At 41.6% G+C, this 23,577-nt stretch overlaps 1 protein-coding gene across 1 annotated transcript; it reads right to left on the bottom strand.

Annotated features, from left to right (window-relative positions):
* Positions 1 to 2,476: 2,476 nt before the first annotated feature.
* LOC138796575 (bone morphogenetic protein 2-like) lies at positions 2,477 to 5,264 on the bottom strand. Its single transcript, XM_069976184.1, has 5 exons — positions 4,985 to 5,264; positions 4,692 to 4,834; positions 4,434 to 4,556; positions 4,063 to 4,255; positions 2,477 to 2,883 (listed from the first exon to the last, which is right to left on the bottom strand). Exons 1-5 carry the CDS (start codon positions 5,262 to 5,264, stop codon positions 2,477 to 2,479), a joined length of 1,146 nt encoding a protein of 381 aa, XP_069832285.1.
* Positions 5,265 to 23,577: the final 18,313 nt, after the last annotated feature.

The raw sequence follows: 23,577 nt of genomic DNA on the forward strand, positions 1-23,577 counted from the left end.
CCACCCTCATAGATGCTCCCCTCTTTCCCCCGGCCCTGCAGGCTGATAAAAAAACAAAACTTAACTCACCTGACAACGCGCTCCCACGTTGATCCTCACTCCTTTCTGTCTGTCCACGGCTGCTGCGCGGCTGCCGGGGGTGTCACGTCTTATCCCCGGCAGCGCGCGCATCCCAGAGCTCCCAGAGCCAGAACCGGAAGTCAGGGCCCAAGGCGCGCAGGGAGCTCTGGGATGCGCGCGCTGCCGGGGAGAAGACGTGACAACTCCGGCAGCCGCACAGCAGCCGGGGGAAGACGGAGCCGGACTCTTGTGATCGCAAGCAAAACAATGCTTGCGGTCACAAGAGTGATTGATTGGGAGGGCCCCGCGGGCCCCCCTTCGTGGCGGGCCCGGTCGCGGTAGCTATGCCACTGCATAAGGGGTTATGCAGAAGGGCACACACTCTTACCTTCTCCCCCGGGCCCCCCTCTTGCCTGGGCCCCATAGCAACTGCCTACCCTGCCTCTATGGCAGCTACGCCACTGCAAATGTTATTTTAATTCTTTATCCTTTTCATATATATAACACAACAGGCTGCTACCAGGGCTATAGTTATTGCACAGCAATTGTGGAGCATTTCCATATTGTGTCGGGTACCAGAGTCACCCCCCCCCCCAAAAAAAAAAATGTCACTTCAGACTGGGGAGCTGCTGTCAACAGACAACGGTTAAATACACTTTTATACGGATCACAGGACCCTGCTTCGTCCACTTGTAATATTGTTGATGTTTTAAATTCATAGTATGAAATACAATTCCATTCGTAATACCCCACACAATCTGCTGCACAAACTCTTTAAGTGATGTTGGTCTGCAGCAGCTAAGGTGTATTATCAGGTTCTGCAGCAGCTGAGGTGTGTAATACAGCACCATCCGCAGGGGACGTCTCATACAATGCCACAGTCTGTCAGTCAGCTTATGTTCACACTCTAAATGTAAGGAAACATATGTGAGCAGGCTCAGTTCATTGAGTTCAATGGATCACATGTATTCTACTATTGACCACATTCAGTCCATTTTCCAGGTGTATACTTTTATGTGGTACTCAAACATGCGAGCTCCTGCACTTTGGAGCCCCATGACTAAACATTATATTCTTGGAAAAGGACCAAATGTAGTAACTTTTAGGCTTCTTTTGTTTCATTTAAAGGGGAACTTTGGCAAAACAACTCTTTCAAATCAACTGTTGTCAGAAACTTATATAGATTAGTAATTTACTTAATTTCAATTTTTCAGTTTTCCAGTACTTATTAGATGCTGTATGTCCTGCAGGAAGTGGTGTATGCTTTCCAGTCTGACACAGTGCTCTCTTCTGCCACCTCTGTCCCTGTCAGGAACTGTCCTGAGCAGGAGAGGTTTTCTATGGGGATTTGCTACTAACATGGACAGAGGTGGCAGCAGAGAACACTGTGTCAGACTGGAAAGAATACATAAATTGCTGCAGGACATAAAGCAGCTGATACATACTAGAAAACTGGAGATTTTTAATGTAGAAGTAAATTAGAAATCTATATAACTTTCTGCAACTACTTGTCCTCTTTAACTCCATCAAAGGGAAAGTATACTATAGGCTGGTATACTGGTCTGCTGATGTGCTGACATATACCATGAATATTAGCTGCTTTTCAGATGTGACCCCTCCCCCCTCCAAGTACACGACACAGCTACCCCATACTCATATATACTCCAGTCTGAGATCTAATGATTCACAATTATATATTAAACCTTTATTTATGTACATATGATACAAGTTACAGGATTGGATGCAGGTTTCCATTGGTAGATTAGCAACCACACAGTGGCGATTAAAGGGACGAATGAATATTTATGCATTCTACTCATTCATGTAAAACAAATAACAAGCGTCTCTTACCTGTAAAATTACAGATGATAAATTAATAATTATAAGAAATTTTAATGCAAAAATAAAAGCAGAAGCTGCAAAAAGTGTGTGGAGGGAGAGACAAACAGAGAAAAAAAGACAGAGGGAGAGGGGGGCACTGATGGGAGATAGAGAGAGAGAGAGAGAGAGAGAGAGAGAGAATGCCTCTCCATGGATACAGCCCAGGGCTTCCAGGTGCTCCTCAAGGAGTATCCATGTTTTCCAAGTAGTGATAGGGCTGTATACACCTTCTCCATGGAGCAGGCAGACATTGGGATTTATAAGGCGATTGTTTGGTTTTGTATGAACCTTAATGAAGCCATTTTTTTCCTAACCAACATACCACGTTCAATACAGTCTGTTACTTGAAGGAAAAATCCGTATCCGTAGCCTCCTAGTAGAGGAAATGACAGCAAAAATGTTCATTGCTCCTTGCCTTAGATATGATACCATGATCCCCTAGTGCTTTGAAGAAAATATTAAACCATGCATTATGGGACCACTCAATGCATGCTGCAGTGCCGGCCTTATTGACTTCCAAGCGACAGCTAAGCCTTCACTGGCATCCACAACTACCGGCAACCATATCGTCATACTGCTTCAACACAACATTTTCATCATCGTCAAAGTAAAGCAAGTTTATGGAGAAGAGTTTGTCAGGGACGCAGCACGGGCTGTTCACACCTTGCGTCAGCTTGAGAGCATTGATTATAGATTGCACTGTGGCATGATTGGTGGGCCTCATATTCTGACCAAGAGGGAACGGGCACGATCCTTTACAATGATATGCATTATATCCTCTTGGGGAGATAATCCACCCAGACCAGCCAATTTCTTCAAAGTCCACGTAAAGTGGGTGTCTCTGGCAGGGCAAGTGCCCGTCCTCCTGCAGTGCTCGGGCCATCCTTGTTCTGTTTGGCGCTGGAACGTGGGGTTCATTGGGTACTGCCAATGGAAGGCCATCTATACAAAATGGAATAGTTACATAATTAACACGTTTGAAAAAAGGCAAGAGGCCATAGGTTCAACCTATAACCCTACTGTTAGATATTGGGCAGTATTTAGTGTAAAGTAAGTAATATGGTATTAATACTGATTTATGATTATAATATAATACATATATATGATTATAATAGTGATACGGATATAATACTGATAAATGAATATAATACTGATATACTGTTATAATATTATACTGATATATGATTATAATACTGATATAATATAATATTGATATATGATTATAAGGCTACGTTCATACAACATTCGCACTCAAAAACAATGACTGTTGTCTTGAGTGTCAAACAATGACCTTTGTTGCATTAAAAATTGCATTAAAATCAATGCACAGCGGCCTGAAAGAATTGACGCGTCAATTATTTCAATGGCCGCATCAAACGGCTGCTGTTTGCATTGCCTTCAATGCAACACTTTTTACTATAAAAAGAACAGCTGTTGTTTTAATTTAAAACAGCCGTTCTTTTCATAAAATGTACGTTGTGTGAACATAGCCTAATACTGATACTAATGAGCTATGTTCACACGATGTTGGCAGTGTCAGACAATGGCGCTGTTTTTTATGTTCAGCAAGCCGAGACTGCATTATCGGCCGGATGAACATTGTTTTCAAATCATTGAAATCTGCCTAACGCATAGGTGTGACTGGAAATTAATAAACCATTGATTTGCAAGCACACTATGGCCAACATGACAGCCATACAGTGTGTGAACTGTCAATTATTTGTGCAGCCGTAGCAAACAGAGGCCATTGTTCAAAACACTGTGTGAACAATGGCTGCCAGGGGTGTAACTACTACTGTAGCTCTACCACATATACTAATATAATACTTATATATGATTATAATACTGATACTGATATATGAATATAATACTGATATATAATTAGTAGATTATAACTACTTCATGTTCATTTTTAGAGACAAGTGGCTCCACCATATTTTTATCATCAAAACTTTAGACAATTCAAAAACTCAACAAAATTTACTAAACATTTAAAGGTGACCAGAAATTATTCTTCTGAATACAGAAACCTGCATTAGGGCGAACATACAAGTGTCCCATCATATTGGTGCCCTGGTGTTTTCCTTGTATTATGGGAGTAGAAAATGGATCCAATCTTACCTGGCTGGTTCCCCATGGATACAACTCCTCTTCTCCCATCATCGGTGAAGAGAACGAGCATTGGTTGCTTGCTCTCATGATGATCTTTTCCTGAGGCAAAGCGAATAATATTGGTGTCCGCTTGTCCACCTCCAAGATTCTTCACCATGACAAGGATACCATGATTGTTGCTTTCATCATTCCAGGCACGAACCTGTCAGACAAAAACATTGATGATGTTTATTTCATTACTAATGTATGTTCCTAATAGTAATCTGATCACTGTACATAAGGATATATAAATAAGACAATGCTTCTACATATAAAATCACTCAGAAATCAAGGACAGATGACTCAGTCTGGGATAAGTACATATACTGTAGAATACTCACTGCTTGTGTAATGGAGAACACTTCCCACCCTGAAGAATGGATCGGGACAAGCTTGGATGATAACAGTTTTCTTCCTTGTGATAGCTGCATTTTATTTTTGTCCAGAACCAGGTAAACACTTATCTGTGACAGGAAGATACAGTTAGTGACATGTTAGTGTAAGACTCCAGACAAACCACTATAAAAGCTTAAAATTGAGTATATTATTACATATAATGAGTGTCCAATAACATCAGTGAACACATTGTCAGGGCTTACCTGGCAGAAGTGATGTCTCTTGAAGTAAGCGTGCTCTGTAGGTCTTGGCTTCAGTTTGAAAACATGCAATTCGGCTGTTAAAATCTTCTCGTTCTTGGTCACCGTCGAGAGGTTGAACAAAAAGTACATCTGGTCACTGTGAACTGAGGAATAGTGGGGGATTAAATAATGGGCCATAATACATCCAATGGTTTCAGGAATATCAGTTGCCATATTTAGTTGATTTTTTAATAGAGTATCAAATATTTCCAAGCATGATAAATCTAGGAAGCAAACATGAGAACAGGGTTTACCTTTGTCAAAGAAACTTCTGACTGTGTTCCCCTCCAAGAGATCTGGATCCTTGGTGACGCCATCGGCATCGGCCACAGTGTTATACAGGTCAATCATGTACTGGGGTGGTTGTTTGACGTGATGAAGAGAATGTGGTGGATCTTCAATGCCAAAAACTTTTAGAAGCCTTTTGAGAGCTTCAGATCTTACTTGCTCAGAGTCTTCGGTCCTCGCTGTGGTTTCAGTAGGCCTTGAGGAACATCCTTGCAGGAAAATAACCAGGATCACTAAAGCAAACATCCTTGAATAGAGCATGTCTTCAAGCTGTTACTCTCTCAGACCTCTTGCAGTTGAATGGTCCACCGTGTGCCCTGGCCACAATTTATAACAATGCCACAAGACAGCTGTGACCCTAAGCTCTACACCAAGATGGAATTAAGTCAAGTATGCAAAACGGCAATCAGTAAATGTAAAGAAAGCTAATTGCAGTGCTAACAAGGTGTGAAACAAGACTAGCAATGCCCTGTTAGCAATTATCCTACAGTACACAGTTTATGTGACGCTGGAAGCTGTTGTCCTGTGTACATTCTTCATTCTAAAGGAAAATCACGGAGGCTTGTATTAGAAGAACAAGCAAGGATTTACACACCTGCAGAGGATTGGTTTGTTTATCATTTTTCTGGACTAAATGTGAAATGATTCCATTGTAAGTGCTTGAATGAGGAGCGTTTGCTCACAGTGGGAGACTAACTTCCTTCTAATGAATTTATTAATGGGGCAAACAGGAGAGCATTGACTCACATGAATTAAACTCTGTTAAGCAAATAGCAGATACACCGAAGGTGGCCTGAATCTAAAGAAGAGCAGATAGATGATTTGTTATCATTGGATCCCATTTCTAATTCTGAAATCAGAAGGGAAATCATGATTCTTCCTATAAAAATACAGTATCCCTTTTATTCTAATAAATTGGCTATTTTACACCTCACAGGTAGCGTGGGTAACAATAATACTAACATCAATAATGATAATAATAATAATAATAATAATAATAATAATATTTATTTGTATAACAAGGATCCTGACAGGCGCTCGGTCTGGTTTTTACTCATATTTGGGAACTTATTCTAATCAAATCTGGAGGTTTTCACAGATTACCTTTGAAACCTTTCAGTAGAATGGATTCTTTTTATGTGGATTGGCTTGGTCTTTGATTAACTTAATTTTACAAAACCTGATAGTGATCAGTCATCCCTGCCTGATGCCATCATTCTGCTTCCTCATTTACATCTCTACTATCCCTATGTGTATTTCACTCATACACAGACAACTGAAGGGCCAGCTCACACTCATTTCATCACTAGCTCACACTCAGGGGCGTAACTGCCACTGTAGCAGCCATAGCTGCTGCTATGAGGCCCACCGCATCAGGGGGCTCAGTGGCCCACTCTTGCAATACTTTGGGCCCCCTGACCTGTTATCATTTGCAGCATCCAGTGGCCATGCGGACCTCCTGGGTTCTGCAAATGTCCCTTTAACAGCAAGCACTCCAGATATGCAGTTATTACTACACTTGATAGTCAGTGGGGGGTTGGGGGAGGGCCCCAATCAAAAATTTGCTATGGGGCCCATCCATTTCTAGTTACACCTCTGCTCACACTTATTTCATAATAATCTCACATTCACTTAATTACCAGCTCACACTCAGCATTAATACACGTATTAATAATTGATATTACTGTCACTTTAGGATTGATTAGATCAAATACACAAATCTGTAACCTAATCTTATCTCAGTTCCATCAGATCTCAGCCTGTGCTTCCTTACCATTACAAAGTCAACAATAGTATGAATAAGATATAGGGGAAGGTATACAGTGGTGTATAGAATAAGAAAAGGTATACAGTGGTGTATAGGATAAGAAAAGGTATACAGTGGTGTATAGGATAAGATAAGGTATACAGTGGTGTATGATACGATAAGGTATACAGAGGTATATAGGATAAGATAAGGTATACACCAGTGTACAGGATAAGGCATACAGGGGTGTGTGATACAATAAGGTATTTACAGTGGTGTGTAGGATAAGATAAGCTATAGGCTTTGTTCACACATAGTATAACACCGTCCGACCCGTTTGGCGCGTTCTTGAACATAATGTATTTACAATTGAAATGTGGGCACCGTTGGGTGTGCCCACAAATCAATTAACCTTTGACTACAATGTAAAATACGTCCGACGGCCGTACTTTACATTAATTTAACAGCTATTGTTTCCGGATTCTATTTGGCGAACAGCATGCGGAAATAATAGGTATGTTCATTAATTTAATATACTATAAGGTATACAGTAAGGTATAGGATACGATAAGGGTATGTTCACATCTTGTTTTTGGCCACACGTCGGGCTACACATCAGGAATTAGTGAAAAAAGGATGCTGACATGCAGCCCGGCGTGCGGCTGACGGCCACATTGATTTAAATGAGCAGGACAGGGTCTTTATGTGACTACGTTCTGCTCATTTGTCGGACGTACACTGCCTTTGTGCAGGACTCTTTTGTGCAGGACTGCTTTTGTGCAGGCTCTTCTTTAGATCAGGCCTATCAGATCTGACACCATACAGTCTTGCTTTATCACCTGTTATGGGCCTTCAGAATTTGCAATATATTTAACCTATAGACAACTAGTGAATACTTAAATAAAAATTTTCACCAGACTTCTCCTTTAATTTTTTAACATCTTATTGGGTATTGTCTGCTGAGTTAAATGAGAAACTAACTGATGTAAATCTAAACACAGTTGGTATGTATCATTGCATTTATGATATTTTTTGGCTTATAAGGAGATTTTGTGCACTTTATCTGTGGATACATTTCCCGTGATAAGTGTATATTGGAGATTTGTATAACTTTTGAAGGGCAATACAATACTTAAATAAAAAATTTCACCATACTTCTCCTTTAATTTTTTAACATCTTATTGGGTATTGTCTGCTGAGTTAAATGAGAAACTAACTGATGTAAATCTAAACACAGTTGGTATGTATCATTGCATTTATGATATTTTTTGGCTTATAAGGAGATTTTGTGCACTTTATCTGTGGATACATTTCCAGAATTTATCAGCTGCTGTATGTCCTACAGAAAGTGGTGTATTCTTTCCAGCCTGACACACTGCTCTCTGCTGCAACCTCTGTCCTTGTCAGGAACTGTCCAGAGCAGAATAGGTTTTCTACGGGGATTTGCTACTGATCTGGACAGTTCCTGACATGGACAGAGGTTGCAGCAGAGAGCAGTGTGTCAGACTGGAAAAAAACCACTTCCTGCAGGACATACAGCAGCTGGAAGAGTGAAGATTTTTTATTGAAGTAAAATACAAATCTATATAACTTTCTGATACCAGTTGATTAGAGTTTTTTTTGCTGGAGTTCCCCTTTAAGAGTTAAACCGGTGTCCCCTTTAATGCTCTTTTGTCTTACAGTCTATATTCAGCTGACAGGTCTCCAGTCAAAATGGACAGGATTGTGATATTCCCAGCAGTTAGACATATTTATTTTAAGAAAATCAGCTCCAAAATGGACATCCATGTAAATCATTGGTGCTTATGCAAGGAATACGGGGATATTTATACACAATAGGATTATATAAATATATGAGTGTAAACTAAGATGATATGAAAAAAAGACAGGCTTCAAGAGATAAAACAACAGAATAGTCCAATACATTATGTCGTGTATTCACTGTACTCATCTGATACATTTGCATTATTAAGGAACTTCAGACAATAAAGCAAAAACATCCACACTGAAGAATGTCAGTCCTTTAATCATCAAGGTGTATGTGTGTATATGAATGTATATGTATATTTGTTTATATCAATATAAATGAATGTATATGTAAATCAGTGTATATTTATATGTGTGTATATCAATGTATATGTAAATCAACAGGATGGTGGCCTGCAAAGTCTAATGAACAAAGTATGGATCAAAGCATTGCTTTCTAGTTGTGCTACTCTAGATCACTTGGTCTTTAGTCAGGGGGTTCCACATTAGATACAAGAAGAAAGGCAACGTATTTCAATAACTGGTGATTTTTATGTCCAACATGATCATAAGTCACAACACAGATAAAGATGTATCTCCCAATGACAATACTAAAAGGGCTTATCCAGGATTAGAAAAACTGAAACAGCGCCTCTTTTGTCCTCAGCTTGTATTTGGTATTGCAGCTCAGTTCCATTGAGGTGAATATAGCTGAGTTGTAATACCACACACAACCTGAGGACAGAGTGGCACTGTTTTTAGAAGAGATGAATAGCCCCTTTAAATTAAAAGGTCACAAATGTTTTATAATGTAATAAAACGAAAGCAAAATCAGCAATCAAAATTACAAACCAGAGGAGACAGAATCATCAAAAAACGTTAAACCATAAAACATTACGGCTATGTTCACATTTTTTTTTTTTTATTCTTTACCTTATTGTGATTTTATTTTTTTGTTTATCATGTAATAAAATGCTACATTAAGGTCTATGGAAAAATGTCTGTGCATACATTGTAAAAGGTCAGATAAGAAAAACAACTGTATTTTCTTTTCTTATTTTATAACTGTATTTTGCTTGTATTTACTTGTACCCGAAAAAATTATAATAAAGTGTAATAAGCCCTGGCCCGGTGAACGGGCCAGAGCATACCCCCAGTCCAGGGTATACCCAGGATATATTTTGGCCTAAGCCAATTCATACCCCCATGAAATCAGTAGCATTGAGTGATAGACACAAGAATTACTTAAAGGAGAAGTCCAGTGAAAATTTTTATTAAAGTATTGTATTGCCCTCCAAAACTTATACAAATCCCCAATATACACTTATTATGGGAAATGCTTATAAAGTGCTTTTTTTCCCTGCAATTACTGCTGCATCAAGGCTTTACTTCCTGGATAACATGGTGATGTCACAACCCGACTCCCAGAGGTGTGTGGGCTGTGGCTGCTGGAAAGGATGATGACAGGGGGAGGCTCAGTGTCTCTTCAGTGCCCTGTGTCCCTCAGTGTCCCTCTGCCATCATCCCCTCCAGCAGCCACAGCCCGCACAGCTCTGGGAGTCAGGTCGTGACATCAACATTTTATCCAGGAAGTGAAGCCTTGATGCAGTAGTAAGTGCAGGGAAAAAAGCACTTTATGTGCATTTCCCGTGATAAGTGTATATTGGAGATTTGTATAACTTTTGAAGGGCAATACAATACTTAAATAAAAATTTTCACCAGACTTCTCCTTTAATTTTTTAACATCTTATTGGATATTGTCTGCTGAGTTAAATGAGAAACTAACTTATTTAAATCTAAACACAGTTGGTATGTATCATTGCATTTATGATATTTTTTGGCTTATAAGGAGATTTTGTGCACTTTATCTGCGTGAGATGTATTAAGGGTTATGCACCATTTTTCCTCAGTTTCCTTTGCCTGCACCTGAATTTTTGCAACGGGAGGGGGCGTGGTTATTATGTGCAAATTTTCAGTTTTTGCACAAAATCCTACCCGGGCAAAAATTGTGCAATAAATTGTGTTAGATGTATCAAGGCACTTGAGTCTAATAATGATTTTTGCACAACAACTAAGATTTTGAACAGCCCATCCTCCTTCTGCTCAAAAAAATTGTGCAGATTATAAATTGGCCCCATAGACTTTTATTACTTCAACCAGAAAAACCTGGCGGTACATAATATAAGGAAGTCTTAATGTACTGAAACTTTAACTTATAAAGGTGACTTTACATGGGGCGATTATCAGGTGAATCTTTATGGGTCACCTGGTCAACACATGACGTGTAATCCACTGATCAGCACATGACGTGTCCCACACCGATCGGCACGTGACGTGTCATCCACCGATCAGCACATTACGTGTTATACACCGATCAGCACATTACGTGTTATACACCGATCAGCACATGATGTGACCTTCACCGATCAGCACACCACTTGTCCTACACAATCAGCACATGAAGTGGCATCCACCGATCAGCACATGATGTGTCCTACACCAATCAGCACATGACATGTCCTTCACCAATCAGCACCTGACGTGTTATACACAGATCAGAGCATGATGTGTCCTACACGATCAGCACATGAAGTGGCATCCACCGATCAGCACATAACGTGTTATACACTGATGAGGTGATCTGGAAGCCCTGCAGAGATAGGAGACAGCGCACTTTTCAACAAATCAGAGACAGTGTGAGAAAACCAGTAAGGTGACAACATTATGGCCCAGAGGGATATAGTCTTGCCTAAGCTGTTTTACACCCCTGGGTAATAAATATATATCCTCTGGGGTATACTGTGGCTTGGGCAAGAGGTGAGAAAACCAGTAAACTGATTACATTACGGCCTGTTGGGATAGTCTTTAGTTTATCCCCAGTGTATACTCTAGCCTGGCAAGAATATACCCAGGTTCAACATTCATACCCCCGGGGTATACTCTGGCCAAGCCAAATACCCAGGTATAATCTGGGTGGGGGTTAACTTGGCCTGCTACATCATGATTATATTATTATTGTTATTATTATTATTTAATTTTTGGACGGTTGTTATATCAATACAATACTGTATATATGTGTAGAGATCAATAAAGGTAATTACAAGTGATTACAATTGTCAAACAAGTGTCAAACAATTATGATGTAAACAATTAAAAAAACTCATGATCAAAAATTATTACAGTAAGTAAAAACACACAGTGGTCAGGAGAGCTGGATCTGAAACCATATGCAGCTTACAGATCAATTTGTAGACATGATAAACACTGAAAACTTGTATGAAAGTGCAGGTAAACAGTGGCATAATACAAATGTAGTACATAAAACGATCAGCCGGGTATACATACGTACAGAGGATCAGGTGCAGGGAATCAGCGGTCTGTTGTGGACCCCGGCGTCCTGGTCTCTGCGTCACGTCACACCAGTGCGTCCAAGATACCATCATGAATCCGCGCATGCACACTCGGCGCGACTCATAGCAGGAAGAGCTGGCCCACCGGAGTACCTCAAACAGCCCAAAGACGACATATTGTTTGAGGGCAAAATGCCCATAGACTATGGAGAACATGATTCAGATACAGAAAGATTGGGCAAACCAGATGATGTTGATGGCACATTCCATCAACATCATAGATTTGGCCCTCAGAGATTTTCTAACTGTTAAATTTCCAGCTACACCTGTACTATATGGACTTCCCAAGATTCACAAAACACTATCTAAACCCCCATGTAGACCTATAGTCTCGGGCTCAGTATCTGGACAAAATTCTAAAAATCCATGCTACCACAGCTAAATCCTATATTCAGGACACTACAGATTTTCTCAATAAATTAGCTGAGGTGACAGTTCCAAAGGGTAGTATTTTGGTGTCATTTGACACTTCTATTAACCCCTTGCCTCTTCAGCCTGTTTTGGCCTTAATGCCTGGGGCCTATTTTTCAAATCTGACCTGTCTCTCTTTATGTAGTGATAACTCTGCGGTGCTTTTAATTATCGCGGTTATTCTGAAATTGTTTTTTTTTTGTGACAAATAGTTTATTGAAAATTTTTCCTGAAATAGTTTTTTTCGTGACATATTCCTCTTTTGTTTGTGGTATACTTTGGTTGATACACTCAGTAGTTTTTTTGTATGAAAACACATTTGCGCAAAAATGTGAAAATTTACATTTCTTTATATTTAAAATGATCTTTTTCTAAGAAAGATAGTCATGCCACATGAACTAATTATTACTGCAACATCTACAACATGTCTGCTTTATGGTGACGTCATTTGGTGAACTTCTTTTTACTTGTTAGGATGTTAGAGGACTTCGAAATTTTGCAGCGATTTTTAAAATTTTCATGAAAATTTCAATTCTGATTTTATTAGATACCAGTTCAGTTCTGAAGTGGATTTGTGGGGCCTGTATGTAAGTTATCCCCATAAATCCCTCCACTGTAAAAACTGCACCCCTTAAAGTATTCAAGTAACATTTCATTAGTTTATTAACCCTTTAGGTGTTTCGCAGAAATTTAAGCAAGTTGGAGGGGAAATGTAAAATGTTCATTTTCTTTAGCAGATATTCTATTTTAATTAATTTCTTCCTCTAACACAGCAAATACTAACTGCGAAATACCACTCACTATTTATTCCACTTATTCCAGTGTTTCTAGAAATCCTCCATATGTGGCCGCAGTGCGTCACCTTACTCAACCCCAGGCCGCAGACAAAACAGAGACCTGGTGAATTTTGGGGCCTTTTATTTTTTTTGCCATTATACCATGTCACAGAGGCCTTGGGGTGCCAAAACATTTGTGTAAGACAAGTTAACATTTCCATTGGTACCATTCTAGGGGACATGTGACACCCTCATCATTTTTTATTAAATTTTTTATGAGGTGGTTTGAATAAAAAACACAATTAAGCAGCTGTTTACACCATTTTTTTTGTACGCCGTTTACTATACGTCACGTATGGCATGTTATCGCTATTCGCCAGGTCTGTACGATTACAGTGATTTCCATTACATATAGCTTTTGTTATAGTGTATGGCATTTATACTATAAATACTGCTTGTTTCTTGCATATTGTGAGAGCAGTAATATTTTTTTTTTTTCGCCAATGAAGTTATGCGAGGCCCTTTTTTTGCGGCATAATCTGTCATTTTTAGTGGTACACCATTTAAGTACATGTGACATTTTGATAGCTTTTATCTATATTTTTTTAGGGTGTGGGATTACCAAAATATTGTCATTTTGATTATTATTATTTTTTTTTTGCCGTGTTAATCGGGCAGGATAATTAATGTAACGGGATAATAGACGGGGTCATTACGGACGCGGCGATACCAAATATATATATCTCATAGGGGATCATTTATAAAGGGGGATGGGGAATGTGTATATTTATTTATTTTATTTATTTGTGTATTTATTTATGTATGTATGTATGTATGTATTTGTGTGTTCTTTAACTTTTACAGGTACCTCTATAAGACATTACAGCACATGATCAGTGCTGTAATGTATTACAGAATGAATGAGCTGTCAGAACCTGACAGCTGATTCATACGATCAGGTCCCTGCCTCAAAGCAAGGGCCTAATCATCATATAGCATAGCAGCCCAGATGCATTAAGTAGCGTCTGGGTTGCTATGGCAGCCCCCCGGTGCCGCGCGAATGTGGAAGGAGTGGATCTTCCTCCAGCTGCCCCATAGACACTGCGGTCGCCTGGACCGCGGTGCCTATGGGGTTAACTGCCCAGGGGGGAGCGCGGCTCCCCTCTGGGCAGGGGCAGTGGGAGGAGGCTGTGTGACACAGCCTCCTCCTGCTACCCGATCGTTGTTAGGGACGGCAGGGACAGCATGATGTTTGGGAAACGTCATAAAGCAGGAACTACCTGCTTTACATGACGTCTCCCAAACGTCATTTTGCCGCAAGGGGTTAATCATGACGGAGGACTGAGGGTCATATGACAAGTCTTAGAGGCGGGTGACTTTTCCTATCACACTGTTGACTTTCTCATGAACTTACTGAAAATTATTCTCCCTGAGAATTACATTTTATTCAAGGACAGTTTCTATGTACAAAGAAGAGGGACAGCCATGGGCTCCAACGTGGTGCCAACATACACCAACATCTTTAAGTCTGCGCTGGAGGAGTCCCAAGTCTATACCTCCCACCAGTCAAGTACTAAGATGGTGGAGGTATATTGACGATATTTTCGTCATTTGGACAGGGACAGCCAAACAACTGGACTGGTTCTGGACTGGTTCCAGTTTCTGGATACAAGAGTGTATATTCATGGTGACAAATTGAAAACTGACCTTTACCGCAAACCCACAGATCGCAATACATTGTTACGATTTGAAAGTTTCCATCCTCAACCAATTATTGAATCCCTACCATATAGCCAGCTACTGAGGGTAAAGCGCATTGTACAAGACCCCAATCTTTGTACAACACAACTAGACATTATGTGCAACAAATTTGCAGATAGGGGCTATCCCAACAGGGTAGTCAACCAGATGAGAGAGAGGGTAATAAACACTGACAGGAACTCCTAAAGCCAAAGATAGATAAACCGAAGAGCCAACGCATAGCCTTTGTTTCCACCTTTTGGACACCTTTGGGAGTAAACATATTACAAATATTATTTGTAAGGAATGGAGAACACTTACTAGTGCTTTCCCAGAGATCCCAGAGTTTAGCCAGCCCCCAATTATGGCCTACAGACAACCTAGGAATTTAAAAGACAGATTGGTCAAAGCAGATTTGGGCTCTGGGCCAAGTACAACCCTTAAAACCTTTCTCGGTGGGGGTGTGTCCTGGCAATGGCAGTGTGAGGTTGCATCTTTCTGGAGCTCCCGCCATTAGGGGAAACTTTTTGGCATTTCATCCTCCCTCACCTGTCCAAGCCGGCTCTATGAGCAGGAAAACAATAGGGCTTACCCCACAGACGAGAATGCTCTGTTCCGGAGCCTGACAAGGCAGCCTTGATAGATTTTTCTCCTTCCCTGCCTCCCGCCGGTCCTCCTCTGCTGTGCGGCCACCATCTTCCCTCGAGGCTCCCGCATGTTGTGCTGCAGGTACCGGAACCCCCATGAGCTCTGCTCTTGCTCCAACCGATCCCACCGGGCTGCTCCCCAAACGCCAGCAGCAGCCCGCTTCCTCACAGACTGCCGCGCTCATCTCAGTCATGGGCCTCCTCCACCTTTGCCTCTGATATAGATACTGCGAGCTGGGACTGGTAGAAACATATCAAACAATTACCAACCGGGCAGGAAATGGAGAAATTTATTGAGCGCCTGGAAATTCTTATAAACAAGAGATTTCTTCTATTAAGGCCTCTTTGCAGGAATTAGATACTAAGGTGGATGAACCGGCCTGTGCCCATGACTCCCTCTCCTCTCAAGTCTCTGATTTACAAGCTAAATGTGACATGCACGGGGGGCGTGGCTTGCATGGCGGACTGAGAAGACGCGTGTAGCTCCAGCTGCCCTGACTATATCCCCTATATCCTGGCTGTTATCCTGTTGCCTGACTCCACAAAAGGCACCCCAAATAATCAGCACCGGGGGGGGGGGGGGGGGGGACACTGGGGAGAGACTGTGCTGCTGACGCTGGTCCGACTCACTGCTGCCCGCTCCATAACTGTGTGGCCTCCCTGCTCCCTTGCTGCAGCCGCCATCTTTCCTTTAGCAGTGCCTCTGGCGGGCCGCACAACAGTAACTCAGGTCCCTTCTTACCCGCCTCCCCGTGGTGGTGCCGGACTGGTGGGTGAACCTTGCTGTGCCCGGACCCTGGTGTTGCCCTGCGGCAAGTTTGGCCCTGGACTGGTGGTCGGCTCCACAGCTGGCGCCTGCCCCTGCTCCTCCTGTCTGCCATCTTACCTTCGGTGGGGGCCTGGTCTCCTCTACTCTGCCTGCATTCCGTTCGGCGGCTGGTGCCTCTGGGTTTGAGCGATGCGGTCCCTTAAGCTAGAGGACGGGCGTACGCGGTCTGTGCTCCCTCCTTCCTGCATGTGTGGTGGTGCGGCCGCCATCTTGAGACAACACGTGGCGGTGGACTCTGTAAGCTCCTGCGAGGTGGTGAGTAGAGGAGCTGCCTCTGGTGTACAGGCAGAGGCAGCCTCATTATACCTGGTGTCGAGGTGCCTTCCCAAAGAAGGCCTACTGTTGTTGGCTGTCTCCTAATTGAGTTGGAGAATGGGTCCGGATCCCCTCTCCCACACCATGCACTTAGAATGAAGACACAGACAACGTATCTTGCAAACAAGTCTGGTGTGTCCTGCTATCTCTGAGAACCCACCTTTATTTATACAAAAAAAAACAATGGATATGAATGTAAAATGCAAAGTCATACACTATGCAAGTCATCAACTTCAAAGAACGGATAACTACAGATATGTTTTGACAGATATGGACATACAGTAAGATTAAATGTTCAATTAAAAATTGTTTACATAAGGATGTTGATATTAAAAAATTGTTTACATAAGGATGTTGATACATGAACATTTTGTTATCTGCTTACAAAAATGTGAATAATAAAATAACATTAATTATCTGCTAAAAAACAGGTGGTGGACCAGCTTTATGGCCTTGAACAGGATTCAGTTCAAAAATAGGAAAGTTCATCAGAAAAGAGTTTATTTTTCTTCTATTAAAAGAGTTTATTTTTCTTCAAACTTTGGATGGATTAACTCATTCCTCTCATTCCCCCCTTTTTGGCGATGATGAAGAAATCTGGGTCCTGGACAGGATTAAATCCCAATATGTACCCTAAACACTCTCTGACCGGCGAGGGTTGCCAGGGTGCGGATGCTTCTGGGTCCAACACCATCACCTAGAGCCACATGGGCATATCCTCCTCCAAAAAATTTCCTCATCATAACGCCAATCTAGAAGGAAAAGAAACAAACATCATTACTTATAGAGTATAAGATTTAGTCTTTGTAACTTGCTGACAACAACAGCATAATCCTTTGATTACACAGTAGACTAATAAAAGAAACAACATGATCTGAAAAACTGTTTGTAGTATTCCCATGAACCATCCTCCTATACCATTGAACCAATTTGCAGGATTTAAGCTAGCTAATGCCCCTGACCACCATTTATCCTGGTCTGCCAGAATCATCTCATCATGTTTTTTCCTTAGTTGTGCAATTTTATCCAGTCCTGCTGTGATTTGCACTATTCCCTGATCATTTACATAATGACAACATGTAGGGCCAACTACCTGACACATTCCCCCTTGAGCAGCAGTCAGAAAATCAAGTACCACAGTGTGCTGGTTAGTAACTACCATAAGTTGCCTCTGCACTGCTACTGAGGTGTTAAGTATATCCAGTATGTCAAATATCTGATCATCTAAATAGTCTGTGGCTTCAACTAATTTGTCCCAAGTTTGCATCACCATAGGATACAGAAATAAAGTACTAAAGAATTTGTTGGCCATTGACATCTGCACTAGATGAGGTCTTCCATTATGTCGCGGTTTATTGTCCTTGGCCCTTTTTGTCAGTGAATGTCTAGGGATCTTACCTATTGGGAGGTCGTCAGTCTGTACTATAAAGGTAGCAGGTGTCAATCTTACCACTGTACAGGTACCATTTATCCCCACAGGGAGCCATTTGTAGGCGTTCCTTCCACAGACCCAATACACTCCTCCTGGGAGGTCCCATAGGTGAGAATGCTGTAAAACTAGATGATGGGCAAGATCAATCAATTTGCTTACACTCTTTATTGCACACCACTCAGGATCTTGTCCCAAAGGGCTACAATATCCAGCATCTGGGTTTCCACATGTAGGATCGTTTGGACTGTATGCCGATGAATCATTACACCACAAGTTATGTTGTTCATTCTGACAGGTTGTCTCATTACCACCTTTGAATAAATGTGACCATTCCCATTTAGAATCTATGATCTTTCTCTCTAATAGGGATGGTTTCCACACATCTGATGTCCCTTTACTAGCATCTGTCCTATTGAATATTATTTTTACATTCTCTAAGGGCACATCTCCCATGTGTATTATTTGAGTAGAGTTTCTCCTCACCCAACTACCCCCTTTGAATGCTAGGTATTGGTAACCTTTGGTTGGAGACCTCACTTCCCCTGCCCACCATGGAAAAGATATCCACCCTACTATTGGAATTGTGACACTGACATTCCACTGACTACTGTACTGTGTATCATTATTAGCTAATTGGTCCCAGCAGGAATCAACATCAAGAAATTCTTCAAATGGGACAGGAATAGCTAGATAAGCAAGAGAAGATGCGGTTACTGGGGAGTGGGTACATATCCAACAGTCAGATACATTTAGTTCCATGTTAAGTAATTTGTGATGTGTTAGTAACATGTTTTCTCGAGACTCAGATTTTTTTAACAAGGATACACTTAACCCAGTTAGGATCAAAATCATGATGCAAGTTTGCAATGGCTGGCATGGATCCATGTCTCCTTTCCTTCCAACTTGACAGATGTAGGCGTTGTCAGAAGCACTTGGAATGGACCATCAAATCTGGGCTCAAGACTTTTTCGAGTATGCTTCTTTACATAGACAAGATCACCAGGTTGTAATTTATGGCTTCCAGTATCAGCCTCAGGGTCTGGAAGGGAAGAGAAAACTCGAGAATGGTTATTATTTAGTTGCTTTTGCAAACTGATAACATATGCAGATAGGTTATCGCAATTCATTTCCAACTGCTGTGGTAGATAACACCCCAACTGCGGTGCCCGCCCAAACAATATTTCGTATGGAGAGAGTTTAGTCTTGCCCTGAGGGGCTGTTCTCACTGAATACAAAGCAATTGGTAAGCACTGTGGCCATGGTTTATGTGTCTCTTGCATTGTTTTTTGTATTTTCAGCTTAAGGGTACCATTCAGCCTTTCCACCTTTCCTGAGGCCTGTGGCCTGTAGGGGGTGTGTAGTGCTGAGTCTATACCCAAAGCTTGACACACATTTTGGAACACTTGACCAGTAAAGTGCGTTCCTCGATCTGATTCAATGACTTCTGGTAGGCCAAATCTTGGAACCAGTTCCATAGCAATCTTAGCTGCTGTATTTCTGGCATTGGCTGACTTTACCGGATATGCCTCTGGCCATCCAGAAAAGAGATCCACACAGACAAGTACATACTCATGTGGACCAGACTTTGGCATCTGGATGTAGTCAATTTGAAGTCTCTGAAAGGGATAATAAGCCCTTGGTAAATGTTTTTGTGGGACTTTTACTGTCTGTCCAGGGTTATTGGCCTGGCAAATGTGACATACCCTTAGGCGTTCATTCACATAATGCCTGAATCCTGGTGCATACCAGAATTTTCTGCTTTGTTGCAACATCACATTTGCACTGACATGGCTAGGTAGATGTAAGGCTGAGTAAAGGGTTGGAAACCAGGCTTTTGGCAAAACTGGTAACCCTTCAATATGCCATATTCCATCCACCAACACCCCTTTTCTTGTACATTCGTCAAGCTCTTCCTCAGTCATAGACTGAATGACTTTTTGTAATTCTGTTTGTTCACTCACAGTATCCACTTCTTCATCAGGTTCTAGTGGAAGAAGAGCTGCTTTCTTTGCAGTTTTGTCGGCCAAATCATTCCCTCTGGCCTCCTTGGTATCTGCTCGTGTGTGAGCAGCCACTTTTATCACTGCAAGATCTCTGGTTTTTGCAGCTATCTCTATGAGTTCTTTGATCAGAGTCCCATGCTTAATAGGGTTTCCTGCTGCAGTCAGAAACCCTCTTACTGCCCAAATGTGGCCTGAGTCATGGATTACGCCATGTGCGTATGCTGAATCAGTGTAGATATTGGTGGCATCATCTCCTGCTTGTTCTATGGCCTTTTTCAGTGCTGTTAATTCTGCGACCTGGGCAGAACAGCTTGGCGGCAAAGGGCCACATATCACTGTCTCATGCAGGGTTACCACAGCATATCCAGTATGGAATTTGCCATGCTCATCAGCAAACCTGCTGCCATCAATGAAAAATTCATGCACAGGATTTGGCAATGGGATTCTTGAAATATTGTGAATAGGTTGTGACTCTGCTTCTATTAGTTCAGCACAGTCGTGTTCCATGATTTCAAGTGTTTCTTCACCATTGTCACTGTCCTTTTCCCCCCTGTCCAAATCTGTGAATATGAGAAGTTCAGCCAGATTTAGACTTGTGAGTTTTTGAAAGATGAAATTAGGAGGAAGGAGAAGTGCACATTGCATACGGACTTGTCTAGCCATTGACAGATGCTTAGTTTGGACCTGTGTTAGTATGGCATAGACGTCATGAGTAGTGAGAATGGTGGTAGGATAATCTAGAGATACATCTGATGCTTTATCCACAATGACCTGTACTGATATGACAGTCCTTAGGCAAGTGGGAGCTGCTTTGACCACTGAGTCCAATTTGACTGAATAGTACCCCAGAGGTCTATGTTTGCCATCATGTTTCTGAGTAAGGACTCCCAAAGCATACCCATCTATTTCTCTGATAAAGAGAAAGAAAGGATACTCGTAATTTGGCAAACTCAAGGCAGGGGCTCTCAACAATTCTTGCTTGAGAGTTTGAAATGCAGCTGCTGCTTCTGCTGGAAATTTGAAAGGAATTTCTTTTGTGCAGTCATACAATGGTTGCATTAGTTTTGCAGCATTTGGTATCCACTGTCTACAGTAAGATACGAGTCCCAGAAAAGCACGAAGCTTCTTCACATTGGTTGGAGGTTTAGCTTGCTGTACAGTTTGTATGCGACTTGGACTCAGATGTTTCTGGCCAGCTGATAGACAATGTCCCAGAAAAATGACCTTCTCCTGGACAAATTGTAATTTGTCTCTGGACACTTTGCAGTGTATTGTAACAAGGAAATTCAGTAATTCCATGCTTGTTTTTTCACAAACTTCTTTTGTTGGACAGCAAAGAAGTAAATCATCAACATATTGTAAGAGCACAGTCTCTGGTGGCAGCTGAAAGGCTTCTAGGACAGATGCCATTGCTGCAGAGTACAAAGTTGGCGAGTGAACCATTCCCTGTGGCAATCTCGTCCACGCATATTGGACACCCTTGTGTGTGAATGTGAACAGGTGGTAGCAATCAGGGTGCAATGGCACTGACCAGTAGGCATTGACTAAGTCAATGACAGTATAGTACTGTGTTCCAGATGGTATTTGATTGAGCAGCGTATGGGGATTTGGGACTACTGGAGTGAGGGGTTCCAGTATTGCATTTATGGCTCTTAGATCATGAACCATTCGGTAAACAGTTGGTTGTCCCTTGATGGTCTTCTTTTTAACAGGGAATAATGGAGTATTGGCTGCAGATTTTAATTTAATCAGTACCCCCCTTTGCAACAATGGTTCTATTTGCTCAGATAATGACTTTTCTTGAGCAGAGTTAAGAGGGTACTGTTGAAGTTGAGGCAGTGTGATATTTTCTTTCCATTTCACTTTTACTGGTGCTACTGGCATGTCTCCTACGTCAATTTTATCCTTAGCCCATAAAATGGGAGGTAAGGAATCAAGGAGTGTAGACTGAGAAGTAGCAGGAATGCTGTCATTCTGCTCTTCAAGGCTGAGTATTTGACACAGTGCCTCAGATTGTAAATCTGAGGGAATTTTCAACATAACATTCCCATCTTCCATATATTGTATGTTCCCCTGCAGGCGGGACAAAAGATCAGCACCCAAAAGTGCCATTGTCCCAGATCCACCCACAAGAAATCTGGATACCAATATATGTGGACCTATTTTTGTTTTTAGTGGGTGGGTAAGAGAAATTTGTTGTAGGTGACCATCAAAGCCAACTACACTCACTGCATCATCTGATATATCATTGGGAGTCAACTTATCAGAGGGTATCATTGATCTTGAGGCTCCTGAATCTACTAGAGCTTGGGTTTGAACTCCAGAGACTTGTATGGGTATTGTGACAAATGGTCCTCTAGTGTCCTTATCCTCTGCTGCATATAGTCATTGTCTCTTTGGCTCTGACTCCTCCTTTTCTCCTTCTTTATTATCCCGTTTTCTTTTCCTGCATTCCTTGATCACATGTCCTATCTTACCACAATAGTAGCAAGTGGGACCTCTCCGTGGTTTCTGGTCAGGTTGCTGTTCATTGGCCACAGCTACCACTACTCTTTTTTGTTTTCCTTCCTGCAAATCCAATTGGATTCCACATGCTTTTGTAATCATATCATCCACATTATCTGCCTGTCTCCACTCTGGGCAACATAATTTCAGTTTATCTGCAATTGGGTGTCTTAAACCATCTATGAAAGCTCTTGCTAGCAATCTTCTGACTGCTGCATCTTGTAGATCCAGTCCCTCATCTTGATATGACTGGTTTAGTCTGAAAGAATAATCAGTCACTGATTCCTGAGGACCTTGCATTACTGGTCCTGCGGATCCCTTTTGTCTCTGTTGCATTTGGCAAAAAGCATTTAAATGTGGCATAAACTGTTGTCCTGATGCCATTGACCTTATGTCATGAGGTGCACGATTGCCAATATGTGCCTGGAGTTGGGAAAATTGAACTGGGCTCATTTTCATTCTACAGAGATCCATCATGTCTATCCAGGCGGCTCTATATGTACCTTGAATTTGATCTAGGTACCTCCAAAAACTAACAGGAGCTATTCCAGGATTTGGTGCATTCTGCAACAGGGACATTTGATCCCCAGGTTGCCAGGGTTTATATTCATCAAATGCCCTTAGTTGGTAATCTCGTGGAGCATCAGGATTGGCAGGATCTATTGGTTCCTTAATAAATATCCTTCTCTCAATCACAGGGTGCAAAGCATCAGGATGAGGCTTGTGTGCCCCACATGCTAAGCAAGTGTCTTCCCAGTCTGGGTTTTGTTGACCACAGTTGAAACATACCCATCCCGGGGGTACGTGTACTGTTTTTGTGTAAGAAGGGGGGGGATTTGAGACTGAAGTAAGGCTCAGTCCCTTTTTGTTATCTCCCCTCTGGGTTATATCCCAGGTTCCCTCTTTCCAGTCATATATCCATTGTTGGTCTTTTGCCTGTTGAGATAGATCTTTCATATGGGTAACTGTCATTTCCCATCCATTATCAATTATTAATC

The sequence above is a fragment of the Dendropsophus ebraccatus genome, chromosome 7 (assembly GCF_027789765.1).
Source record: "Dendropsophus ebraccatus isolate aDenEbr1 chromosome 7, aDenEbr1.pat, whole genome shotgun sequence".
NCBI lineage: Eukaryota > Metazoa > Chordata > Amphibia > Anura > Hylidae > Dendropsophus > Dendropsophus ebraccatus.

What these genes read in the sequence shown, in the direction of transcription:
- LOC138796575 (XM_069976184.1), bottom strand. Translation starts at nt 5,264, where the DNA reads ATGTTTGCTTTAGTGATCCTGGTTATTTTCCTGCAAGGATGTTCCTCA. An exon ending in AGAGACATCACTTCTGCCAG is followed by an intron (nt 4,557 to 4,691) that starts GTAAGCCCTGAC and finishes TTCCTGTCACAG; the next exon opens with ATAAGTGTTTACCTGGTTCT. An exon ending in ATCCATGGGGAACCAGCCAG is followed by an intron (nt 2,884 to 4,062) that starts GTAAGATTGGAT and finishes CATTTTGTATAG; the next exon opens with ATGGCCTTCCATTGGCAGTA.